Consider the following 22,206-nt stretch of genomic DNA (forward strand, 5'->3'; position numbering starts at 1 on the left):
TGTTTGTGTGGTTGTATGTGTGTGTGTGTGTAGATGTCTTTCTATGATTGTGAGGACAATTTTTGTTAGAAACCATTATTCTGAGGTCATTTTGGCCGGTCCTGAACACCATCTCCACAATGTGGATTCACCCTCAAAATTCAACCAGGTACGAGGAGCTTACTGGAGGCTCTGTTTTACAAAAGCTCAACAATTTATACTGCCACACACAGAAGCACGACAGACACACACCACCTCCACCACATGGATTCACTTTGAAAATAATTAAGTCTCAAACAACTAAGAAGAGCTTCCTGGAGGCTCTGTGGTAGAAAGATGAACTAGTTCCTACCTACACACACACAACATACAATAGTATCACCAAACAATACTTCATATAATAGATGAATGCCATTGTCACATCTGATTACTGACTACAAAGCAGTGCTCCCTTATATCCATTTGCACAAATACCCAGCAGCATCTGATAGCTATTTCATATGCACCAAGCAGCTTGTGCACCAGCAGCAGGAACATTCACAATTTCTCCATGAATTTTCTAGTTATCAGTGTAATTGTTTCATCACAACTCTTTAGCATTATGTTTCCAATTCAAAAAGTTTATCAACTGAATTTGACATTTTATCCCACAGCAGTGCATTTTGGTAAGTAATGGTTCTAGGTCCCCTGACTGACTTTTTAGATTGTTGAAGATGACCTAGCCTGCAATTAATGTATCTTTACTTTTGCCTTTCTCACCCATTTTTGATTATAAGCAGGTGTAACCTATATAACCTGCCGAATAAGGGTTGTCTTGTTGCTGGAGTGGGTGTTGATGAGGGACCCAAATTTGGAAATGGCCTGTAAAGGGTTAACATACTTTTTCTGGCCATTGTATAGGAATTCATAACATACTACCTGCACCAGTCTACCATTCACATGACCACAACCCTGAGGGATGCCTCAGTGCCCCCCAGAATGTCCAACAAGCTCAGATTTAGTGTCATGGGAACTTGAAGTTCCTCCACTCATATATTTTAGAGTCATCACTTGTGGCAAAGACATGGGTGTGTTTCTTTGAATAACTGATAACTGCTCCCACTTATTAAGCTCTGCAGTAATGAAGTTCCTGGACACTGTTCAAGTGTACACAGTTTGTCCGTTTGTGACATATGACTGTAAATTCACAGCTGCTGTGGGTGTTTTACTGTCCTCTCACCAGGATACTTGGTTTTTGTAAATTTATTATTTGCACCTTAACTCTACACAACTAATAATTATTGATAAGGACACACTGAGATTGAATAAACACCTTCATTAAGAAAAAATATCAGAATACAATATCAACCTATATGGCAATGCAGAGCAACCGTAACACACTTTAAGGTGCCAGACCAGGATCATTATAACCCTATAGAACAAGCATTACAGGAACATAATGTTGATACCAAACTGGTCAAAAATATTTAATGCAGTATATCACAGGTATTTGAATATTTTTGGAATACATAGGAATATTATAATGATACTATAAGACATAAAATACAGGTAACCCACAGCAGATTTAATGTAAACATACAGTTCAGTACCATGGACATACTCCGAGCCACTACAGCAAGTGATACCATGTGGCACAGAAACATTTTTAAGGTTTATTGGAGATGACTGCACAGTAACTTGTCAGCTTTTATAACTCAGAGCTCTGGGTAATGTTGGCGTTCTCCCTGTAGGCAAAGCAGCTGGGGAAGATGCCGATGTTTCCTGCACAGTGCCCCTCCAGCCATTCCTCATTAACTAGAAGAGAGTGTAAAAGAGAAACAAAAAAAGAGGACAAAACCGTGTGAGAACATTTCAGATCAAAATGCACTTGAGCAAGCAGTTCAGTGTGAGGTTGACCTGCCGGGTCTCACCTTGACCCAGGATGTCAATGGTGTCTCCTTCACTGAACTCCAAGTCCTCTGGGCCCTGTGCAGTGTAGTCATAGAGCGCCACCATTTGGTAGAGGATGTTACGGTTGGCCAAGGGGTCTTCTATCTGAAGTACAATACAGGGGAGTGAGGGTCAATTTTCATTAGCCTAGCAGCAAAGTAGATAATTACCTGGACAAATCATCAGTTAAATCTATGTAACTTCAGGTATGAGGAAGCAACGTGATGCACTCCTATTAGGTTAGACTAGGTTGGAGTTTCCCAGTCATCAAATTAAGTGCTACAGTGGAACAGTTTCTGTCTAATATCTGTAAACAGCCTGCAGTAGTGCCAACTTGATGTCCCTCTCTGATGAAAATCCAGTTTAACCATGTTAACATCCATATGATGTTTTTATAAAATAAAGATATATGATGAGTGAAATAATCATCAACACCATCACTGAGTGTTTCCACCTTGAACTGCAGTGAACCAATGACAGTCTCATAAAAGCAGATTCAGACAGCCAGGGTTTCATACATCACAAACCTTAGGAACCAATCCTGTCAACTTGTGGGGACAGGGGGCGGGGCTAAATAAACCTGAAACCTTGTCAGTACAGAGAGAGAGCTAGCATTAGCAAAACCACTAACCCTGTGTCAGCCACTGACAGTTACAAGCTAACAAACAACATAAACAAATAAAAGATGCTAACTATGCTAACCGTTCTGATCCGTCTGCTAGTCTCTGGTTCTGATCTCAACAGACCCCTCATCTGAGTCTGGGTCTGACTGAGGCTCACACATGTGGCTGAGTCTCTCTGATGTTTCCTCCTCTAACCATCTTCATACTCTCTGCTCTTTCACCTGTCCACCTGGAGCCAGCAGGTGGTGGGCGGGGCTCAAGGCCTGATCCAGATGTCTCAGTCAGGAAGTAAGAGTAGATGAGCTTCTTTTTTTTTTTTTACCTTTTATGCGTGAAAACCATGTTCAGCAAAATATTCATCATAGCAGAGGATTTCTGCAGAGTTTTGAACATGTCTGGTTTCCCAGCTGCTTGGGAGCTGCAGGGAAACAGAGTATCGCTTCCAATTCACTGAGCATCACGGCAAATAAACTCCTTTAATTGCATCTAAAGGAGGCAGAGGAATAACTAAACATAAGACAAACTGAGTATCAGAGAAGGAAACATATTCATCTGGTTACAGTGTTTCCCCTGGAATTATTTTCAGCAGCAGTGCTGTTATGCCAGTGTCCATCAGGATGCAACGAGTCAGAACAGTTTCAAATGAAATGACCTTAGAATCATGGGATGAATGAAACTTTATTATTCATGTTTGTCTTTTGTGTCTTAATTTACAGCGTTTGACATTTATGTGTAGAAATGAATATCGAAACGGTCTGGTGTCTGTGTCTGCGGCTGAGAGAAGCTCTGTGTGCTGTTTACTGTCATCCCGCCTCTCACCTTGTTCACTGTGCCGACACACGACAGGCCGCCAAAACAAAACATGTGGAACTTTTACAAAGTGTGTGAGACTGATAAAACATAAGCCATCTGCAATGCATGTCAAAAATGGTTGGTATCAGCTGTGGATCTACCAATCTCACTCATAGATGATCAGTATCAACAGCAAAAAAAAGCCTAATCAGAGTATCCCTAAAAATAACATATTGGCCCACATATCGGTAAATCAGCGCATTTTTCAACTCTATGTCACTCTGGTCTTAAAACGTAGCGACATAGATTACATCCTGCCTGTGAGCAATTTATTTTTCTGGGCTTTTGGTACAAGAGCTTGAGGGCTCTTCTATAGTGGAATTCGGTGGTGATGGGGCCATTGCTAGAGATATCCCCCTTCACTTTTCCAACAGTTGGGGAAACAACATATGACTTTTCTTGGTCTTCAGAAGCTGTAGCATTTATTAACCGACACACTGCAGCCCATACTGTACATTTACTGCTAACCTTTTTCCCTGCCCCCCCTCGCATTCATTCGCTTCACCATCACTTTTCTGCCGCTCACTTGTTACACACTGCCCTGGTCCCTAAAGGAGCTAAGCTACACTAACGTTACCTTTTATGTAGATGTCCTGTGAAAAATGAGGACAGGGTCTGGGAGGAGTTGATGCTTGAGTTAATGACTCGAAACAATTCTGGGGTAACGTTGGGTGTTGTGCTCACACAGTGTGCAAGTGAAAATCATTAGTAGTCCGTTGATATTAATGATCATGTGAAATTTTAGCAGCAGCACTTATAATCTAGCAGCAGAGTGAATATATGGGAAACACTGGGTTCTTTAGCTGCTAAATGCTCCTCTGTCCTCAGCAGCTCGTCGGTGCTGGGTTCATCAGAGCAGACAACAGACAACAGGGTTTGATCCACTGTTACATTTGAATCGGTGCTGCTTTAACAATGGCAGGGGGAAATCTGTCTGGGGGGGCAACTGCAAACCTTCTGACACACCTCTGCACCTCGCACTTGATGCCAATTTCATGTTCTGATGTGCGTGCTGTTGTGAGTTTAAATGCTCACCTGGCACCATAGGGTGGCTCTGCCGGCCTCAGCCACTTCTTGCATGGTGCAGCCTGGCTCCACCTCCCCACCCAGTGGAATCAGCACCCGGGAGCCATGCTGCTTATGTCTGATGAGAGAGCAGGAAGAGTGAGGGGGAATGGGCATCATGGAGGCAAATGTGGGTTGGCAGAAGATCAAAAATAAATGAAAGTGACTTTATGGCAAAATGACACAGATCAATACAAAGCAAGGCTGTGATGAGTGTTATTTGTCATCAGATCCTGGTTTTATTCTGACTGCTATATAAATGAACTGGTCCCATCATAATGTTTTTGTGTCTTTATGTGTTATTGCTGCTCCTCTCGTGTGTGTGGAGCTGCAGCCTCAGTGTCCTATATCTCATGTTAGGTTTTCTTTGCCAGAGCAGATTTTGGACCCACAGGGTGGAGCGGACAAAGAAAGCATATTTTTAGAAATGAAGTATCACTTGTTGAAATTCGTGTAGACAGAAGTGGGTTGGCGTGACTGCAGTTACCTGAGGCGCAGCTGAGATGCAGGCTGGCCCAATTTCTGTGCGATTTGTTCCTTCACTTCATGGTACGGAGTGTCCAGAGGGACAGACAGAGCCACAGTGTACGTGTAGTGGACCTTCACCACCACAGAGCCCACGTCTCCTGCCTGAGCTGAGCTGGTGCGCTGGGAGCAAAGAGCAGAAACACATTAAAACATCATGTGACTGCTGCTACACGATTATATTAAAATCTGGATCTGTTCAAGTCAGTATATTTTTACATGGTTATTATGTTGTAATAATAGTACTAGTATTGGTATTGATAGTGCTACTATAATACTGCTGTCCCTACAAATCTGATTAGTACTTGTAATACTAGTACGAATAGAACTTGTAGTGGCAGTAAAAGTAGTTGTTTGAAGTTACTTCTGATATTTTACAGAGACAGGGTCGGCCCAAATGTTTTAGGGGCTCCAAACAGGACTCCCCATCACCATCCACCCCCAATATAAACCAGCATATTGTAAAGGGAAATTAAGCCAGGTGACCACACACAGGCTACGAGTTTTAGAATTTCACAAATTTCCAATTTTAACTAGAAATAGAATTATTTAAGAAGGAAATTCAAGATTACCACAGTTTCCCAATCGTGTAAATGTAAAAGATTAAAAGAGTGCAAAATGGGTGGCCAAAGGTCCAAACAAGTCACTTTATTTGCTTGTGTTTGGGGTGTTTGTGGGTTATAATGAAAGACCTTCTGGAGGACAACTAACACCTGTCTCTTTTGCATGAAAATGCAAATTAAAATCATATCAAACATTGAGTAAATATAGTGTTGAGTCTTGTGTTGATATTTCAAGTGTAATACTGACTGCATTTGATAATGTGCGTAGTGTGTGTATGTGGAAGCAGCTGAAGTTTCAGTACCATGAAACTTCATCAAGCCTCTGCAACATACCAACTTTCTGTAATGGCTGTGTTAGTTAAGACAACGTGCCCTATAGAGCTTCAGTATGTGACAGTTTGGAGTGAGGTGCCATCATGGGTGTCCTCTCAGTAGAAGAAGATGTGATGTCCTATAAAGTGCACTTTAAATGTAATAGAGAGTCCTGTTAGATGTTATTGCAGTGGGTTGTGATGGAGGTTCTGTATGGGAAACGTGATCACTAAAAAATAGTAAAAATTAAAAGAGAAATAAAAGGAAAAGTATGACGGTGAAAGCAGCTGAGACAAAAGCTTGTTAGTGTTTTAGAATGATTTAAGATTTGTATGTCATGTAGCTCGTTAGTTTATAGTGGTAGAGCTGTCCTGCTGATAAATGAAGGAGCTTCGTGCTCAGTTTGAAAAACAGCTGGACAGTGAATAAGCTGCAGTCACATTATCACCATCTTCTCCTTAATGGGGACGTCAGACTGAAGGTTCCTTCATTATAGCTTATACTATCATTTAAATTAATAGAATTTTAAGAAGCTTGTGAAACACAGTGTTTCTGAAGAACTCATTTGTGATTGATGATTAGTTACTACAGAGCTTTGATGAGTTTTACTGATGGAAATAAACCACCAGGAGCATCAGAACAGTTGAATAACTTAGACTGAGTTGTTATTTAACATGACGCCTGTATGAAGACCAGTCAGTGTGACACACATACGCAAACTTAATATCCTGTATGTACATATATTACATTTCCATATATGACATTTAAGTAAGTATAAGCCTTCATAAAAAATGAAATATTTATAAAGATTAGATATAAAGCCTATTAGAAATTGGAACAATTTCATATACTGGAATATATGTATATCCCATACAAATATGTTTGTTTATGTAAGTATGTTTATATTGTTGACATATGTTACATATATCCATCCCAAAGCCTGTCAGTATGTGTTGATATTATATACAGTAGGGTCCAAAATCTGAGACACTTTCCCAGAATGGAAAGAGACACGTTTTAAATTAATAAGAAATTTATAAGAAAAACTATAAAGCATATAAATTATATATGTATGTTGTTTTAATAAACTTAAGCATATGTTTTTACTATGGGCATTTCATATATGTTAAAAACTTATACGTTTATATATCCAGAGGACGTATATATGTGATAATAATATAAGTGACATATTTGGCAACATCACTCTTGATATAGGGACATATACTGTAGGCAGTGACAGCAAGTCTCCTCCTGTGCTTTCTGTTTGAATACTCAGCCAGCTGTTGTGTATATGTGTGCCTTTAGGTTTAGTTTTATTGTGCTGTTTCAGGGCTGGACATGATTCCATTGAAGTTCCAAAGTAAGATGGTTTTCCACCTTAATCTTCTAAAACCTCAAAGTAAAGCTTCATGCAGTAATTACAGTGTATTGAAAAGAAGCTGACATAGATAGGGACTTTAGATTGTTCAGATAGTATTACAATATGCCTGAATACTGTGTAAACCACTACAGGTGGATCTATTAACACTTGTTGATGTTGTTATTCATGCAGGCGTGCCAGTACAGAGTGAGGGCACCCACTGAGACTGTGTACAGGGCCCAGATGCTTGATCCACCCAAAACCACATGAATTTTTCCCATGTCTTCCACATGTGTTTCCTACATTTGATCACATGTGCTCTACATGGTACCACATGCTGCAACGCGTGGTACCATGTAGAGCACACAAACTGTCACTGAACATGTCACAAATACTGCAGATTTTCAAAACCATTGCAGTTGATTGAAAATGGTGCATCTTTAAACATGAGTCATTCACTCATGGAGCACTCCATACTTGTATAAATAAATGATAGACATTTCTATGTTTAATAGATAAATATACACAATTCTCAAAAGTGAATCTTGAAAACAGAATTTGACATTGGTTTGTAATCTGCCTTTGGATGGATGGGCAGATCATATCATGCACTCATATCAGGCTGCCTCAGTCACAGAATGGCGCCTCCTCTGTTCATACCACTGACAGATAACTCAATAAGTTGATGTCTCTCCTTGGTGTCAAAGGATGTGAGTTTGAATCCTGGGTGAAGCTGAGTAAATGTGCTTTATTTATTTAAGTCTCTTTTTCCACGACATCTGCTGGCCCCATCCATGACTGCTTACAGTCCTACTTTAGATTTGTGTTTTATTTTTTGTTCTACACACAGGTGCAAATATATATTTCTTTTTTTAAAGAATTCTTTGGGCTTTTTGTGCCTTTAATGGACAGGACAGTAGAGAGACAGGAAATGGGGAATGACACGCAGGAAAGGGACGTCCAATGCAGGAGTTGAACCGGGGGCCAGCTGCAGCGAGGACTGTAGCCTCTATGTATGGGGCGCCTGCGTAACCCACTGCGCTTCTCGACGCCCCAAAATATATATTTCTGTATGCAAGATTTTACATGAGTTCTACAGGAAGTTACATCTTTACATGGGGTGCACATTGGTGACCAAGAAAATGTTCAAAAACCACGTTTCCCATGTGCCACCACATGTGTTTCACACATTTCACATGTGATTTTAACATGTTTTCAAATGTTGAATTTCACATGTGCAGAAATCACATGATTTTGTTCATTTTTTGTTCAGTTTTTGAAATTCATGTGTTTTTTCTGTAACCGACTCCACTGTTTTTAATAAAGTTTCATTCATTCATTCAAAAAAGTTGCCTCTGAAATAATCCAGCTAGCAATGACGTTTCCTACAAAACATATTTGGTGTTGCAGTTAAGCTTTGTATGGACATGATTTCTAAGAAATGAGGTTGAGGAGGAGACAGCTGAGTTGCATAAGCTGGAAGTGAGAGGAAGAGAACTACCATGTGATTCCACCTTTCAGCTTGCACAAATGAATCTGGCTTTTCAGAGGGGAACACTACCTGGTTGCTGGCTGCGTTGGCTGTGTACTTGGGAGGCTCTGAGGCTGGCAGCGGTGCGTGGGTGGCAGTGGTGTAGGATGGAGGTGGAGTGTCTGAGGTACGGGCTGCAGGGAAAACAGCACAGGTACAGCCTGAGCACACACAATACCAGTCTAATGGAAGGTTAGGCAGGTACATTTTGTATATCGGAGTGTGTTATTACATGTACTCTCATAAGAATTATCAATAAAAACAATTCCATGTGTGTATGTACAACAATTCTTCATAATTTTCCCTCAAAATCAGCCACAGTACAACCTTTGAATGAAGTGGTTTTAATCATCTGGATAATCTGTCAGACTTATTTTTAGTGATGCTATTGTCTTTCCAGATCTCAGCATTTAACTCTGTGAGTACAGTTACAGTTCTACAACAATGAAACCCAGGATGTGATCAACATGAATTCTCTTTTAAATTGATGTCCCTCACTTGTAAATCGACTTGGATAAAAGCATGTGCCAAATGAGTAAATATAGGGGGGCCTTGGTGGCTCACCTGGTGGAGCACGTACCATAAAGGCTTAATCCTAACTGTAGGGGCCTGGGTTTGAGTCCAACCTCTGGCCCTTTGCTGCATGTCAGCTGATCATGTCAAAAGGTCTGTTTGTCAACAGATGAGCAAACGATTCAACATGAACTCAGAATAGTTCAATCGATTAGAATGGAAAAAGGAAAGACATTTTTTTTCAGGAAACTTCCACCATAGAATAAAGCCTTACCAAATGTAATGAGGATCTATGCTGGGGTGTCTGCTGGCTGAATGGATATGTAAGATCACATCAATGTACACAGTTCAATTTCCAATGGGGGTCAGATCATAACACTCTCTCTCTCTAGACTGCAAATTATCAGATAAAGGCAAAATGCCAAAAAATGATCTTAAAAAAAACACACTTACACACTTAGTTACTCTCTGTCTTTGGAAAAAATATTGGTAATAAGCAAATAGCAAAAGTATCGTCTGCTGTAGATCAGATTAGGAGAGAAGGTGGAGAGGCCTTCCTCTCCTGAGGCAAGAGGATTTTAGAGTAAGAGTAGAGTAAGGATTGATTTTTACCCCCAGGTGGAGCTGCAGGGCTGGGCCCGGCCTGAGGACGGGTGGGTGGCTTGAGTCCTGGTGGGAGGGGAATACCACTGGGATATCTCTGTGGGAGAAAACAAGACAGGAAGGTCAGTGAAAGAGCAATTAATGTTTTTTTCCAACAGTGAAAAAAAGAATGAGTTGTTCTCCCAGCAGGAAGCTTGTATCTTTTGTTGACAGGTGTAGAGTAATGTTGGGCTGAGGGGCTTTAACATTTATTTAGAACATTTTCATGTATTTCCTCTGTTTTGTCTTCTTCCTGGTCACATGAGCGAAGCAGAGGTGAAGGGTCAACACTAAAGCACTATAATGAAGATCATTCTGTGTTTCCTCTCAACACAAGCCTGAAACATGTTGCTGAAGTGTCTCATCACATGGACCAATACATTACATTGTCCTTTTTGCCTTTGGACGTCTTCACATCTGCAGGATCAAGCAGGGACATTGGCAGAAGTCCTCTCTGAAAAATAAAGGACTGAAAATCAGACAGTGACATCTAAAATACATTGTTCTGAAAAACACATCTTTGTCAGCAGCCCCCAGGGGCGAAGTCATCATGTGTTTTAAAAACCTGAGATGGAATAAATTCAAACACATGCACATGGTGTTTTCAAAGATGAAATATTTGTACATGTGAAGCTAATAACTGTTTTTGTTTTGTTTTGTCTGTCTGTCTGTCTGTCTGTCTGTCTGTCTGTCTCTCTCTCTCTCTCTCTCTCTCTCTCTCTCTCTCTGTCTGTCTGTCTGGATCCGTGAATCATCCAATCATCTTCAGACTTGGCAGGTGTTGTGCTGAGGACCCACGGAAGTGCAGTGATGACTGTGAAGGTTTTTTTGGATGACATTGGCAGACAGAAATTCCTCCATTTTTATTATAACTGCACTTCCTGTTACCGTGGTAACCATGCTCAATTCATGCTCAATTAAAAGTCACGCTGCAGCTTGACGGACGCTGCACTAGTCACCTTGTAGTTTGGCTGTCAATGGCTTCTATTGACAAACTCACAAAACATCTGTTTGATGCTGAACTCAAAGCGTCTTTAGACTGGTAATTAAACACAGTGTGTAGAATCAGGACTCTCTCTATAATGGTGTAATATACTGTTCATCATAGTTCATCATCGTTTTAGCAGTTAGTTTACAAGAAAATATACAACAACGTGCTGAGGTGCTTTACCATTGAGTTTCCATCAACAGAGCACTCAAAAAAAAAGCACTCTGTCTGTTTAGACTAGACCTGCAGCATCAAACAGCAGACAGACAAAGTGATATACTAGCTGGTGAACATAGTGGAGCATGTAGTCTCCAAAGAGACACATATTTTTCTCATGAGTTGATGGAGAGAAAACCAGAGATAAAAGGAGACTACATACAAACATGTCTCCAAATCAGCGATAATGTTGCTCTGTATCTGCTGGATGTTCACTTTATAAAAGTCATAGTGTGTGTTTCAGTTTCTGCTGCCCCCTGCTGGCCAAAACATTAAGTGAATGCAGCTTTAAAATCTCTAGTCTTATGTCATTGTTTCTGAGGTGTTTTAAAGCTTGAGGTGAGAAACAAGAATGGAGTTGCCATCACCCCGACACAACACTGAAATGTCAGTCGATAAGATTTAAACATGGCTTCTCTCTCTCCTCACCTGCCCATCATATATGACAGCTGCCATCCCGTCCCTGTCCTCCTCACCGAATAAAAACACCATGGCCCCTCCCGGCACAGTCAGCTGTCCTGGGCTCCGAGCCATGTAAGGGACCCGCATGCGCATGTATCGAGAATCCCTGACAGGTAGTGAAAAGACAGAATCAGTCACACATCACAGCCATTCTTTAGTATAATGTGTGTGTGTGTGTGTGTGTGTGTGTGTGTGTGTGTGTGTGTGTGTGTGTGTGTGTGTGTGTGTATGTGTGTGTATGTGTGTGTGTGGTATAATGTTCAATAGTAGCATTACCCTGACACAGTAATGTCACCAGCTCAGGGTCATAATATTTCTGTGTGACTGGTGATAATACTCACTGAGCTCCATCCACCTTGGGCTCATAGAAACCAGGTTGCTGTGAAGAAGAGAGAAAGACACTCATCAGACAGTCAGCAAAGGGCGAGACCGACAACAACATCAGATCATCTCTCATCTTTATTACCTGCAGCCTCAGAGGTTCAAAGCCTCCAAAATCATCATTGGGAATCATGGAGGAAATCACCTGCAAGTAGAACATCATATGTTACTGAATTTGGCTGCCCAGTTTAAATGACCCAAGCATTGTGTTGGATGTAACCAAATGATTTGGGTGCAGTTTCTAAAAGAAAAAAGGATTTTCAGTCAGAAAGTTGGAAAGAAATTGTTTTCTTGGCTTTTCAAAAAATGCCTGAAGTTAGTCATTGGCACACGGTGAAATGTGCCAGAACTTGGGGGAGCAGTCTCATGAAGCCCAGTAAACAAGTTAAATGATGTTTGGCCCATCACTAGATCCTGCAGTGGGTACCAGGCTCTTATGTACGGTGGCCCTGAGAGCTCTTGTTCTTCAATGCTTCATGACTTTTGAAGTGCCCGTGGATATATTATAATGCAATTTTATTTTATTCTTTAAAATATATGTATATATACAATAAACAAAATAAATAAGGATTTAAAACTAAATTTTAGCAAGTGGAGCCTTTGGAAACAGCTTGCTACTGACCAAGCTTCTTCTACCACAACTTTCAAACCTGCTTCATACTGGGTATAAAGCACATAACAACAGAGAGGAAACTCTAATCTGAAGTCTGCTACTATTAGTTTTCTAAAGGTGACAAGAACAAGCTGAAATAAGTCAAGAATCTTACCATACACCCATGACACCACATTCATCATTTGGATACTCTACCTTTGCTTTGCCCAAGAAGTCTCTTTGCTGCAGCTGCTCCACATCCTGCCTCCTGGGACGAAACACCACACCCTCAGGCACCAGGAGAGGAGCCAGGACCTCCTTTCTCTGTTTTTACAATCAGGGTCAAATGTTTCTTTTAATTCAAATGACAGTGATTGTATGTGCATGTACTGACTTTCAGAAGGGGATTTTGGAGAATTATAAAAAATCACTCCCCTCTGATCATTTGGAATCAGCTCAGACATGAGCAGTCTGTATTTGTTTTATGAAGCAGTTGTTCAACAGTTTTATTAGTAGAACCATAGCCACACCTTTTGTGAGGAACCATCAAACACACCTGAAATTAGCAAACATATCACTTAAAGTCACGATGAAAGGGCTTCTTTAATTCCTGCGATGTTATCCATGTTGAAACAGGTTAGTGGGTGGGGTCTAGTACAGTGAGATATCACTCTAAAGTGGGCAGGGGCTGCAGTGACTGGCGGGAGCAAAGCAAAGCAATGCCCCAACCTCATTTCCTCCAACCCCCAGCTGCCGAGACTGTGCTTGTACTGGGCAGCTTCCAGATGTGAAAGTGTGTAAAGGTGTGAGTACGGTCAAGGTGTTCCTGCCCAGGTGAGCTGGGCTATCAGTCAAACTGACACTGTGACACGGGGGGGGGCAGGAGGTGGGATTTATGAAAAATGTGTAAAAGCTTTTTTGGCTGGATTTTGATGTTCTTGTGCAGGATGCGGTCACCCTGAAAGGGCTGTACTACAAAACAGGGTCAGTACCGTTATGTAGTGGATGGACATGTTTTCCACTCTAGTACATGTCACTTTGCAAGCACTGCTTATACACCGCTCACAAACAGTGCTGTGACGTTCACGTGCTACTTTGCCCCAGTATTTCTGGGTCTGGACCTCTAAATGTATGATTCCTTAAATGTTTTTATTATATGTTAAAATGAGCAAATGTTGTTACATTTATTATGTTATGGGTCAAAACTGACCACATAGTCAGTTTCCAAAACAGACAACCACACAGCAAGACTTATCAACAACTGTCTCCAGCAAGGTGTGTGTGTGTGTGTGAGTGAGTGAAAGAAAGGGAGTGTGTGGGATCATATTTTCTGCATGTCACTCTACAATTGAATTCAAGTCAATACACTTTCTTGACATGAGACATAAGCACAGAGGGCCTATATTGAAACCTGTCATTCTTTTTATTTTTCTAATTAGCATTATTATGTGCCTGCTGTGCTCAGTCGAGAGGTCAGACACCAGAGATTCTGTAGTCGGCACCGACACCATTGAATGTCCATGATTCTCAATAACAAATTCTAGGTAGTCATCAACTGTCCTAATTGTACAACTCCTCCTCAACAGGAGCTGCTACCACCACATCTACTCTACCTGCTGTTTGATTATCAGCTGATTGCATCATACCAACCTGCTGCTGTACTCAGCTGAAATGTGATTTCCTGCTGTTGCCCTGACGTCATAAGCTGCACAAAGCATCACCAAATTGAGCACAGGCAACGATTAACTGTTTTCCAGGAAGCTAAAGTTTCCATTTGATAGTTCATCTTTAAAGAGGTGAGGACAGAGCAAACCTTTTTTCATCAAGTATGGCAACATATATAACAAAAGCAGTGCAAGTCTCAATGCAGTCTGTTGCGAAAGTTGTGACACTCACCACGACACTGTCCAGAGCCGCCTCTATGTTTCCCCCTCGACCTCCTCCTCTCTCCTGAGACGCTGACATCAGGACCTCCCTGGCCCGCTCCCACTCGCCCATCCGACAGTACACAGCTGCTGCGTTATACAAAGCCTGGGGGACACATCACAATTGTACCATGCCATTAAAAGGGGGACCAAGCAGCAAAGGTGCGTAGGCCCCATTGTGTTTCTATCTTTTCTTCTTCATCATCTTCCTCTTCTTCTTCTGCCATGGGAGTCTATGGCGGCCCCTAGAACCGTATGGTAAAAAGTTTTGAAATTTGCCACACTGGTTGAGGACACTCCTGTGATGTTGTTCACCACGCTTATTGTCTTTAGCGCCACCAACAGGTCAAATTTGGAGGTGCGATCACGCATGTAACTTTTGAATCGTGTATCGTCTGATTTTTTAAAATCAGCCAATCATATGTTGCAGCAAAGCCACCAAACAGGAAGTGAGGTCATATCTCAGCAATGCATTTATAGATAGATAGATAGATAGATAGATAGATAGATAGATAGATAGATAGATAGATAGATAGATAGATAGTAGTCCCACACTGGGGAAATTTTCATGGTGCATGAACATGAACAAACATGGTACCTCCTCTAAGCCACAGACTGTTACTGACCAGGTGCAAGCACAGGTGCATTGTCTGTGGGAAGCTCCAGCAAGTCTTATCTGTACTGTGAGAAATATGTGATGCTATGTAACTTCTTCCTCAGCGTCCATCACTGAAGCTTTGTTAGCTCCAGGAGTGTGTGGCATTTGAACAAACCATGGAGGTGATGACACAGCACAGTTCTCTCTGCTTTCACTCCTCACTACTGACAGAGGAAGAATGGCGCAGACTGGCGTTTCCATGTGTGAATACAAGTATGTGGTGCTGTGTGTGTGTGTGTGTGTGTGGTGCTGTGTGTGTGTGTGTGTGTGTGTGTGTGTGTGTGTCGTGTGTGTGTGTGTGTGTGTGTCGTGTGTGTGTGTCGTGTGTGTGTCTGACCTGCCAGCTGTAGAGCTTGAATCGCAGGCCCAGCTGTTTGTAGTCAATGACCATGTTTCCTCTTAAATACTTCTGTGCCCAGATACAGTCGGACAGAGCCTCCTCCAACCTGGACAAACAGCGGTGGATGACAAACAGCTCCTTCTGTAAAAGCTTTATACAAAAACCCACACATTGTGGTTTTAAAGGTTTTATGGGTCAGAATATTTCTTCATTGGGCCCAGTACCTTTGTGGAGTCTCTGCAGGTTGCCTGGCAACCTCACAGTGATAAAAAGTCACAGGAAAGTGCCTGTGCCTGGCCAAAAAAAATAGTCCAGCACGTAACCTCCCATAAAACCACATTGTATGAATTACACAAACAAGATCTCACCGCTTTAGAAGTGCTGGTAGGACAGAGCCAGGTTAGCTGTTTCCCCCTGTTTCCAGTCTTTATGCTCAGCTAAGATAACATTTATACATAGACGCCGCATTGACTGCCCTGTAACCAAATTGGAATAAACGTAGGAGCTGCATTTTTTATGGATAAAAAGTCCGACATTTATATTTCTCAACTGATTTCAATGAGTTGTTTTTTTGTATCTGAGGGTTCATGATTATTTGGAGTAAAAATAAAAGTTTTGTCTCCAGTTATTTTATCAGTGAAAGAATGAGATACAACTTTATGATCCCAGAGGGAACTCAGGTGTTAAAGCAGGATAACATATTTACGTGATAGGTTATGGTAGAAATACAGTTCACATATAGTACAGTATAATATGGAATATAAGTGTAATGTATAGTATAGGGTAAGATGTAAGTAAGATGTAGTGGTAGTAAAACAATATGTAACATTATAATACAGCAGTATATCATATTATCATTGTTAATAGCCTAAATATAATGAGGTGTAACATGAATATATTATGTTATAGTAGCAGCACAATATTAGATTAGTAATAGAAAATAGTAAATGTAGTATAAATAGTACTTTAGTACATACAATAATGTGAGTTTTAAGTATTCCTTATGACAATGAATTCTTTTCCACCACATAAGTATTAAGTTAATGTAAACCTAATGTTGATACACACTCCTCCTTATAGAAAACAGTGATTACAGCCTAAACTATCACGATTCTAAGTAACTGGAAAGAAAACTTTTATTTTCACAACACATAGATCATAAACCTTTGAATGTAAAAACAACTCATTGAGATCAGTTGAGAGATATAAACATTGTAAAACTTTTCATCCAGAAAAACGGCAGCTCCTCCGTTTATTCCTGTTTGTTCACACAGCAGTCTCCACCGGTTCAATATGGCGGCAATGTTGATATATCGCAGTGACGGGCTGAAGCGACCAATGCAGCATCTATGTGTATGGTATACCCTATTCACAGTTACTACTTCTTCACCCTCTCATGTTTCACAGAGGGCAGACTGGACGCTACGGTGACTCACTATCAACTCTCGAGGTACAAAGTGGTACGACACAGGGACAGGCCAGGGCCACCTGGTTAGCATGTTAAGTAGATATATCTGCAACACAGTACATGGACATTTTTGACATAACTTGAAAACTTTAATTTCTCCACATTCTGTTGATAATCGCAGATGATTTTTGAATGTTTGAAACTAAAATATTTACATATTGCCCCTTTAAGTCATCCAAATTTTTTCAGTAATCCCTCTTCTCTGCCATCCTGTCAATCAAACCAAATAGGTTTAAATATAAGACTGACCCATCACTTGCTACTTTCAAGAGGAATTACATTAAGGGAGCAAACACTGCCTTTTACATGACCTGTAGAGCAAAACTCTGCACAGCAACAGCAGCCATCGTGGCAGTTACAGGATGACAGCACACTAAGCCTGTTGTTTTAAAGTGACTCTAAAACAAAGTGTCCCAGTACTTCCAAATGTTACATTGTCTGTCCCATAGTATCTGTGCATTGTGGTGTAAACTTTAAGTCAGTATTTATATATGTCTTCCTTTAAACTTGAAAATCATTGAGGGTAAAGCCCTCACAATCACAGAAGTTAAAAGGTCAGAGATTAAGAATGTGAAATGACCAACGACTTCATTTTTAAAGTGCTTTGTAGTGAGTTCAGGTGGGTGTTGGAAAGAAGCCAAAAGTGTGAACCCGAGGGACATGGAGTGTGAGCCAGTCATTAGTCCTGGTCTAATGTAGTCCAGTGGACCGGACTAACATGGAAGTGATGTATGACGGCAGTTTTTCAATAAGAGCTTTGTAAATAAACAAATACACAGGCAAACCACGCCTTTCTGAGAGAGAGGACCATCCCTTTTATACAGGATGCAGTGATGAGTGTTATAAGCATCAGCAGTAATAAAGCTAAAGGTAGAGTGGTCGACAGCATCAAGGGGTTTTAGAATTGCAGCTGAAGCGTGTCTGTACAAGATGTCAGCATACTCTAAAACTGATAAAACATTTGGGACAGGGTGATGGCTCCTACCTGTCAATCTGCATCATCACTGCTGCTCTCTGGAAGAAGCCAACAGCAAGACGTTCATCCCTGGCGATGGTGAGGTCTAAAGCCTGAGGAAAAAGACAAGACATCACATGTTCCAACATCACATGGAAACAAACGACTGACTATAACTGAAGGGAGAAAACTTTTTAATTAAAATCCAGTGTCGATTTATTTGGGATCCAGTATCAACCCATGGTAACCAGTAATGGTGCTGATGCCCATTGTGTGTGTGTGTGTGTGTGTGTGTGTGTGTGTGTGTGTGTGTGTGTGTGTGTGTGTGTGTGTGTGTGTGTGTGTGTGTGTGTGTTTGTAAGCCATTAATAAGAACAACTCCCTTCAGGGTTGACAGCTTAGTGTTCTATCTCTTTGTCTTTTTAGCTTTTTCATTCATCAGCTTTTTCTGTCACTCACTGTTTCACCACAGCTCCTCTTATAATAATCAGTGAAGTGTGCAGATGTAAATCCTTGTAAGAGAAATTTTATAAAGTTCAATTTTAGTGCAGATGCTCTGCAGTTGTTTTCCCCAGGAGGTCAAATAGTCTGTCAAAGGGGTCATCTGAATACACTTAAGTGCTATAACAAGTGTAATGGAACTGATCTGTAAATCGTTGGTAAAATATTCATTAAACATTTATGAACTTATAAACCCTTATTGGACAATGTATTGGCTGTCATGAAAGTGATAACGTAATAATAGTTTTGACAGGGATTTCAGGTTCATCCCCATCATTACATCATCAGTCCACACACAGACCTTGAGGGCCAGGTCCAGCTCTCCCAGAGCCAGGTGAGCCGAGGCAGTGTTGAACAGAGTGCGAGACGTCGGTTCACTAATCTGCCCCAGTTTGTTCAGAGCTCCTTGCCAGTCCCTGGCATCCACGGCCTGCACCGACTCATCCCACAACTGTAGTAACTCAGTGTACAGCATTCTGGAGAGAGGAGAGCAAAATACTGGATCACAGACAGAAATATACAACAGAGGAAGCTGCTCTTTGTTTTTGCTTTTTATCCCTCCGCACCGGCGACAGTCAGAGGCAGAGCCGTGTTGTTTTCAGGTTGTCCGTTCATCCCATTCTAGTGGATAGGATATCTCAGTAACGCCTTGACGGAACTTCTTCAAATTTGGCACAAATGTCCACTTGGACTCAAGGATGAACTGATTAGATTTTGGTGGCTAAAGGTCAAAGATCAAGGTCAGTGTGACCTAGCAAAACAATTTTTTGCCATAACTCAAGGCTTCACACAGGAATTATGACAAAATTTCAGACAAATGGTTCATATTTTCTGTGACTCTGGATAAACAGGATGTAACCTGAATCTAGTCTGAGTGGTGGAGGCAGACAACCACAAGGAGGTGATTCTAGTTTAAGAGTAAATTTTGATGATGATGAAAATGATGTTGACGTCAGAGCCTGTTCTTCTGGACCACTAACAGTGATATTTTGGTCTTGAATGTGAAAGATTAAAGTAAAAGTGACTTTTACTCTTAATCATAAACTTAAGAATAAGAACTAACACTCTTATGACTTTAAAATGCTCTTGAAATTAGGAGAGTCCAAATGTCTCTGCAGTGGGTTAAAACTTCATACTACACAATACTATAGAGACAATCTAATAATAAGGAGTAATAATAACACAGATACAGAGGTGAACACACAGTAAACCTTCAGACAGGTTTGAGAGTGATAATACAACATCTCACTGGACATGATGAATCATGCAAAAATTTGTTGAAGCAAAATGTGCCCTTCAGAATATGGCAGTTTGAGCTCTATCTGCATTTGATGTTTTTCATTTTTGCATTCATCACTGGTGCAAACACCAAGAAAACAACTGTGCAAGTCCTGCATTTATAATCTTACTTAAGAGTAAAATTTTATATCAAAAGTAACGCAGTGCGCAGCACTGAGTGGTGTTACTTTATTATATTTCACTATGTTAATGAATTATTATTACTGATTAATTAGCATGTAAGCAGCATTTTAACACTTTAACTGGTCTAGGTGGAGCTTTAAAAGTTTGTGCATTTAAAAGGGCATCATTTTTTTAAGGTGATTTTTGGATGAAATTTTTAAGTAACTAGTGACAAAAGCTGTTTAACAAATGTAGTTGAGTAAAAGGCACAATGTATATGTAGTGGTGTAGGAATCAAAAGAACTCAAGTCAAAACTGTACTGTAGTACAGTATTTAAGTAAATGGGATTAGCAACTTTCCTCTGCTGCAGAAAGTTAATAGACTGATAGGCAACACTAATTTCATGATTTTGCCACCATCAATATGCATGTAGCTCAATGTCAAAATAAAGTAAGTGAAAGAGGAAAATGAGGTTATACATGAAGTGTAAATTCATATTAAACAATTTGACAAAGGTGGAAAAATCCCTCAAACAAAGAAGATAAGAGAGATGAGCAGGAGAGGCAGACAAAGACAAATACATATATTAACTCCTACACCAAACCTGATCTGTTACCTGGTAACTATATATGAAATCAATGAAAAAAAAAAAAAGACTAAAAAACAAAAACAGGATAAAAAGGAAAAGGAAAAGGAAAAAGCAACCAGAGAAACTGCACTGATGTTTATCTGTAACATGCTGCATAATTTTTACTGGAATACTTCCTTGTACTTTACCTGCTGCCTGTGTTACTACATGCTGTTCAGCTCAGTTCACACAAGCTGAAGAGTTTATAGGAGAAACTCTATAAATCACCTGCGGTCAGACTGCTTACCTTCTGCTCCTGAATGAGAGTGCAGTAAGAGTTCAGTCAGCGTCCAGCTCGGTGCCTGCCGTCCTCCACGCTGTGCCAACAGGGAAGTGCGAGTGAGTGAAACAGGCCTCCTCCACAGTCTCCACCCTGCTGCTATAAGGAAGTTCTCTGTCCACATTCCCCAGAAACGACCCACAGAGGAATTCACCTCCCAGTGTGGCACGTCCGCATGATAATTACAACATACATGGGTGACACAGGAATGAATCCTATGTAATAGCCCCATGTAGGTCAATTGCATCTTGTGATCGAACTAGTTTTGATCATGAATTTCATACAGCAGATGCTTCGTTTGCAACCTCTGGTAAATTGTACATAACAGAAAAATGTATCAACAATATTTTCTAAATACATGAGATCTGTTCCTTGTGGTAAAACCCCACTTACTGTCTGGACACTCCATGACTGGGGAATCCTGTATTATCTGTGTAGTAAAAATAAAGGTTAAGGTTTCTATACTGGGAGTAATTACACTGAGTCATTATATTATGCTAACACACTGAATGGCTGTAGTTTGGATTAAAGATTTACTGAGACGTTTTGAATGAGCTCTGTTCAGTGTGACATTTTGACATCCCTTTATGAGGAATGTTTCAGAGAAGGAAGTCAGGAGAAAAATGACTTCACATTCCAGAAGTCACAGTAAACATGAAGTCATACAGGAGAGGCAAAAGAATGGTTATAATGTTTAAAAACAAGGAAAATCATTTGATATCTTCCAGGCTTTGTCTTGACTGGGTCAGCCTGCTGCACAGGTTGTGTTTTGTTGTTGCGTCACAGTAGTACAGCCACAGTGTGGCCCCACCCATCTTTGAAACTCCACAGATAAATGCAGAACAGCATGACAACCTGTGGAGGAAAGAATAGTAAAAGTAACAGTGCAACAATATAAGAATACTCCTTTACAAGTCATACTTTCAAATTCTTACTTATGTAATATACAGTATGAGCCTCAGTCTAATGATCAAATATCATTATGCTAAATAGCACCTGTCATTGTTATACTGTATTAGATAAGTGATTTTTACTGTATGTTATTTTCTAATTAAATGTATTATATAATATTATGTGTTATGTGTAAATGTTAAATATTATAAAGTAACTAGTTTCCATTCCATCCCCCTGTTATTCTCAGTGTGAACAACTCTACAACTAAAACTACATTTTTTATGCTTGTGATTTGGAACATTGTGCATTTGCACTTTGCATCTCTCTTTTTTTCTATAATGTATTCTATTGTATTTCAGTATATGTGGAGTATGAATCACATGGCAGCTATGCCCCAAAGCATACCCGGCTTTATAGTCTATTTTACTCTAGATAGGCCTATGATTAAAAAAATGAACATTGAGCTGTAGTGAAGGAGACTTGAAACTAAAGACCATAAACTGAAGTTTACTGAAGTAATAAAACAAGTGAGAACTAGCGTCATTTTCCCATAGACTTCTATACAGACTTACTGTATTTGCTACCAGTGGAGTCGCCTCCTGCTGGTGATTAGAAAGAATGT

General features: G+C 40.4%; 1 protein-coding gene across 2 annotated transcripts; it reads right to left on the reverse strand.

Annotated features, from left to right (window-relative positions):
* Window positions 1–1,617: 1,617 nt before the first annotated feature.
* On the reverse strand, window positions 1,618–20,748 carry LOC111230335 (neutrophil cytosol factor 2-like). Of its 2 annotated transcripts, XM_022757032.1 has the most exons (16): window positions 20,658–20,748; window positions 18,682–18,856; window positions 17,910–17,992; window positions 15,454–15,562; window positions 14,430–14,564; window positions 12,750–12,857; window positions 12,027–12,086; window positions 11,902–11,939; window positions 11,528–11,666; window positions 10,280–10,348; window positions 9,865–9,952; window positions 8,770–8,873; window positions 4,936–5,096; window positions 4,419–4,527; window positions 1,890–2,013; window positions 1,618–1,773 (listed from the first exon to the last, which is right to left on the reverse strand). In XM_022757032.1, the coding sequence occupies exons 2-16, from the start codon at window positions 18,853–18,855 to the stop codon at window positions 1,667–1,669; spliced, it is 1,608 nt and encodes a 535-aa protein (XP_022612753.1). In that variant the 5' UTR covers window position 18,856; window positions 20,658–20,748; the 3' UTR covers window positions 1,618–1,666. The 2 variants fall into 2 exon arrangements, with proteins under 2 accessions (XP_022612753.1, XP_022612760.1); XM_022757039.1 differs by lacking the exon at window positions 1,890–2,013.
* Window positions 20,749–22,206: the final 1,458 nt, after the last annotated feature.

Source organism: Seriola dumerili, unplaced genomic scaffold, assembly GCF_002260705.1.
Source record: "Seriola dumerili isolate Sdu_G_001 unplaced genomic scaffold, Sdu_1.0 BDQW01000017.1, whole genome shotgun sequence".
Classification (NCBI taxonomy): domain Eukaryota; kingdom Metazoa; phylum Chordata; class Actinopteri; order Carangiformes; family Carangidae; genus Seriola; species Seriola dumerili.

Excerpts from the sequence above, each read along its gene's own strand:
- LOC111230335 (XM_022757032.1), bottom strand. The coding sequence starts at position 18,855 with ATGCTGTACACTGAGTTACTACAGTTGTGGGATGAGTCGGTGCAGGCC. Across the intron at positions 4,528-4,935 it reads GCATCTCAGCTGCGCCTCAG|ACATAAGCAGCATGGCTCCC; the intron begins GTAACTGCAGTC and ends CTCTCTCATCAG. Across the intron at positions 1,774-1,889 it reads CATTGACATCCTGGGTCAAG|TTAATGAGGAATGGCTGGAG; the intron begins GTGAGACCCGGC and ends ACTCTCTTCTAG.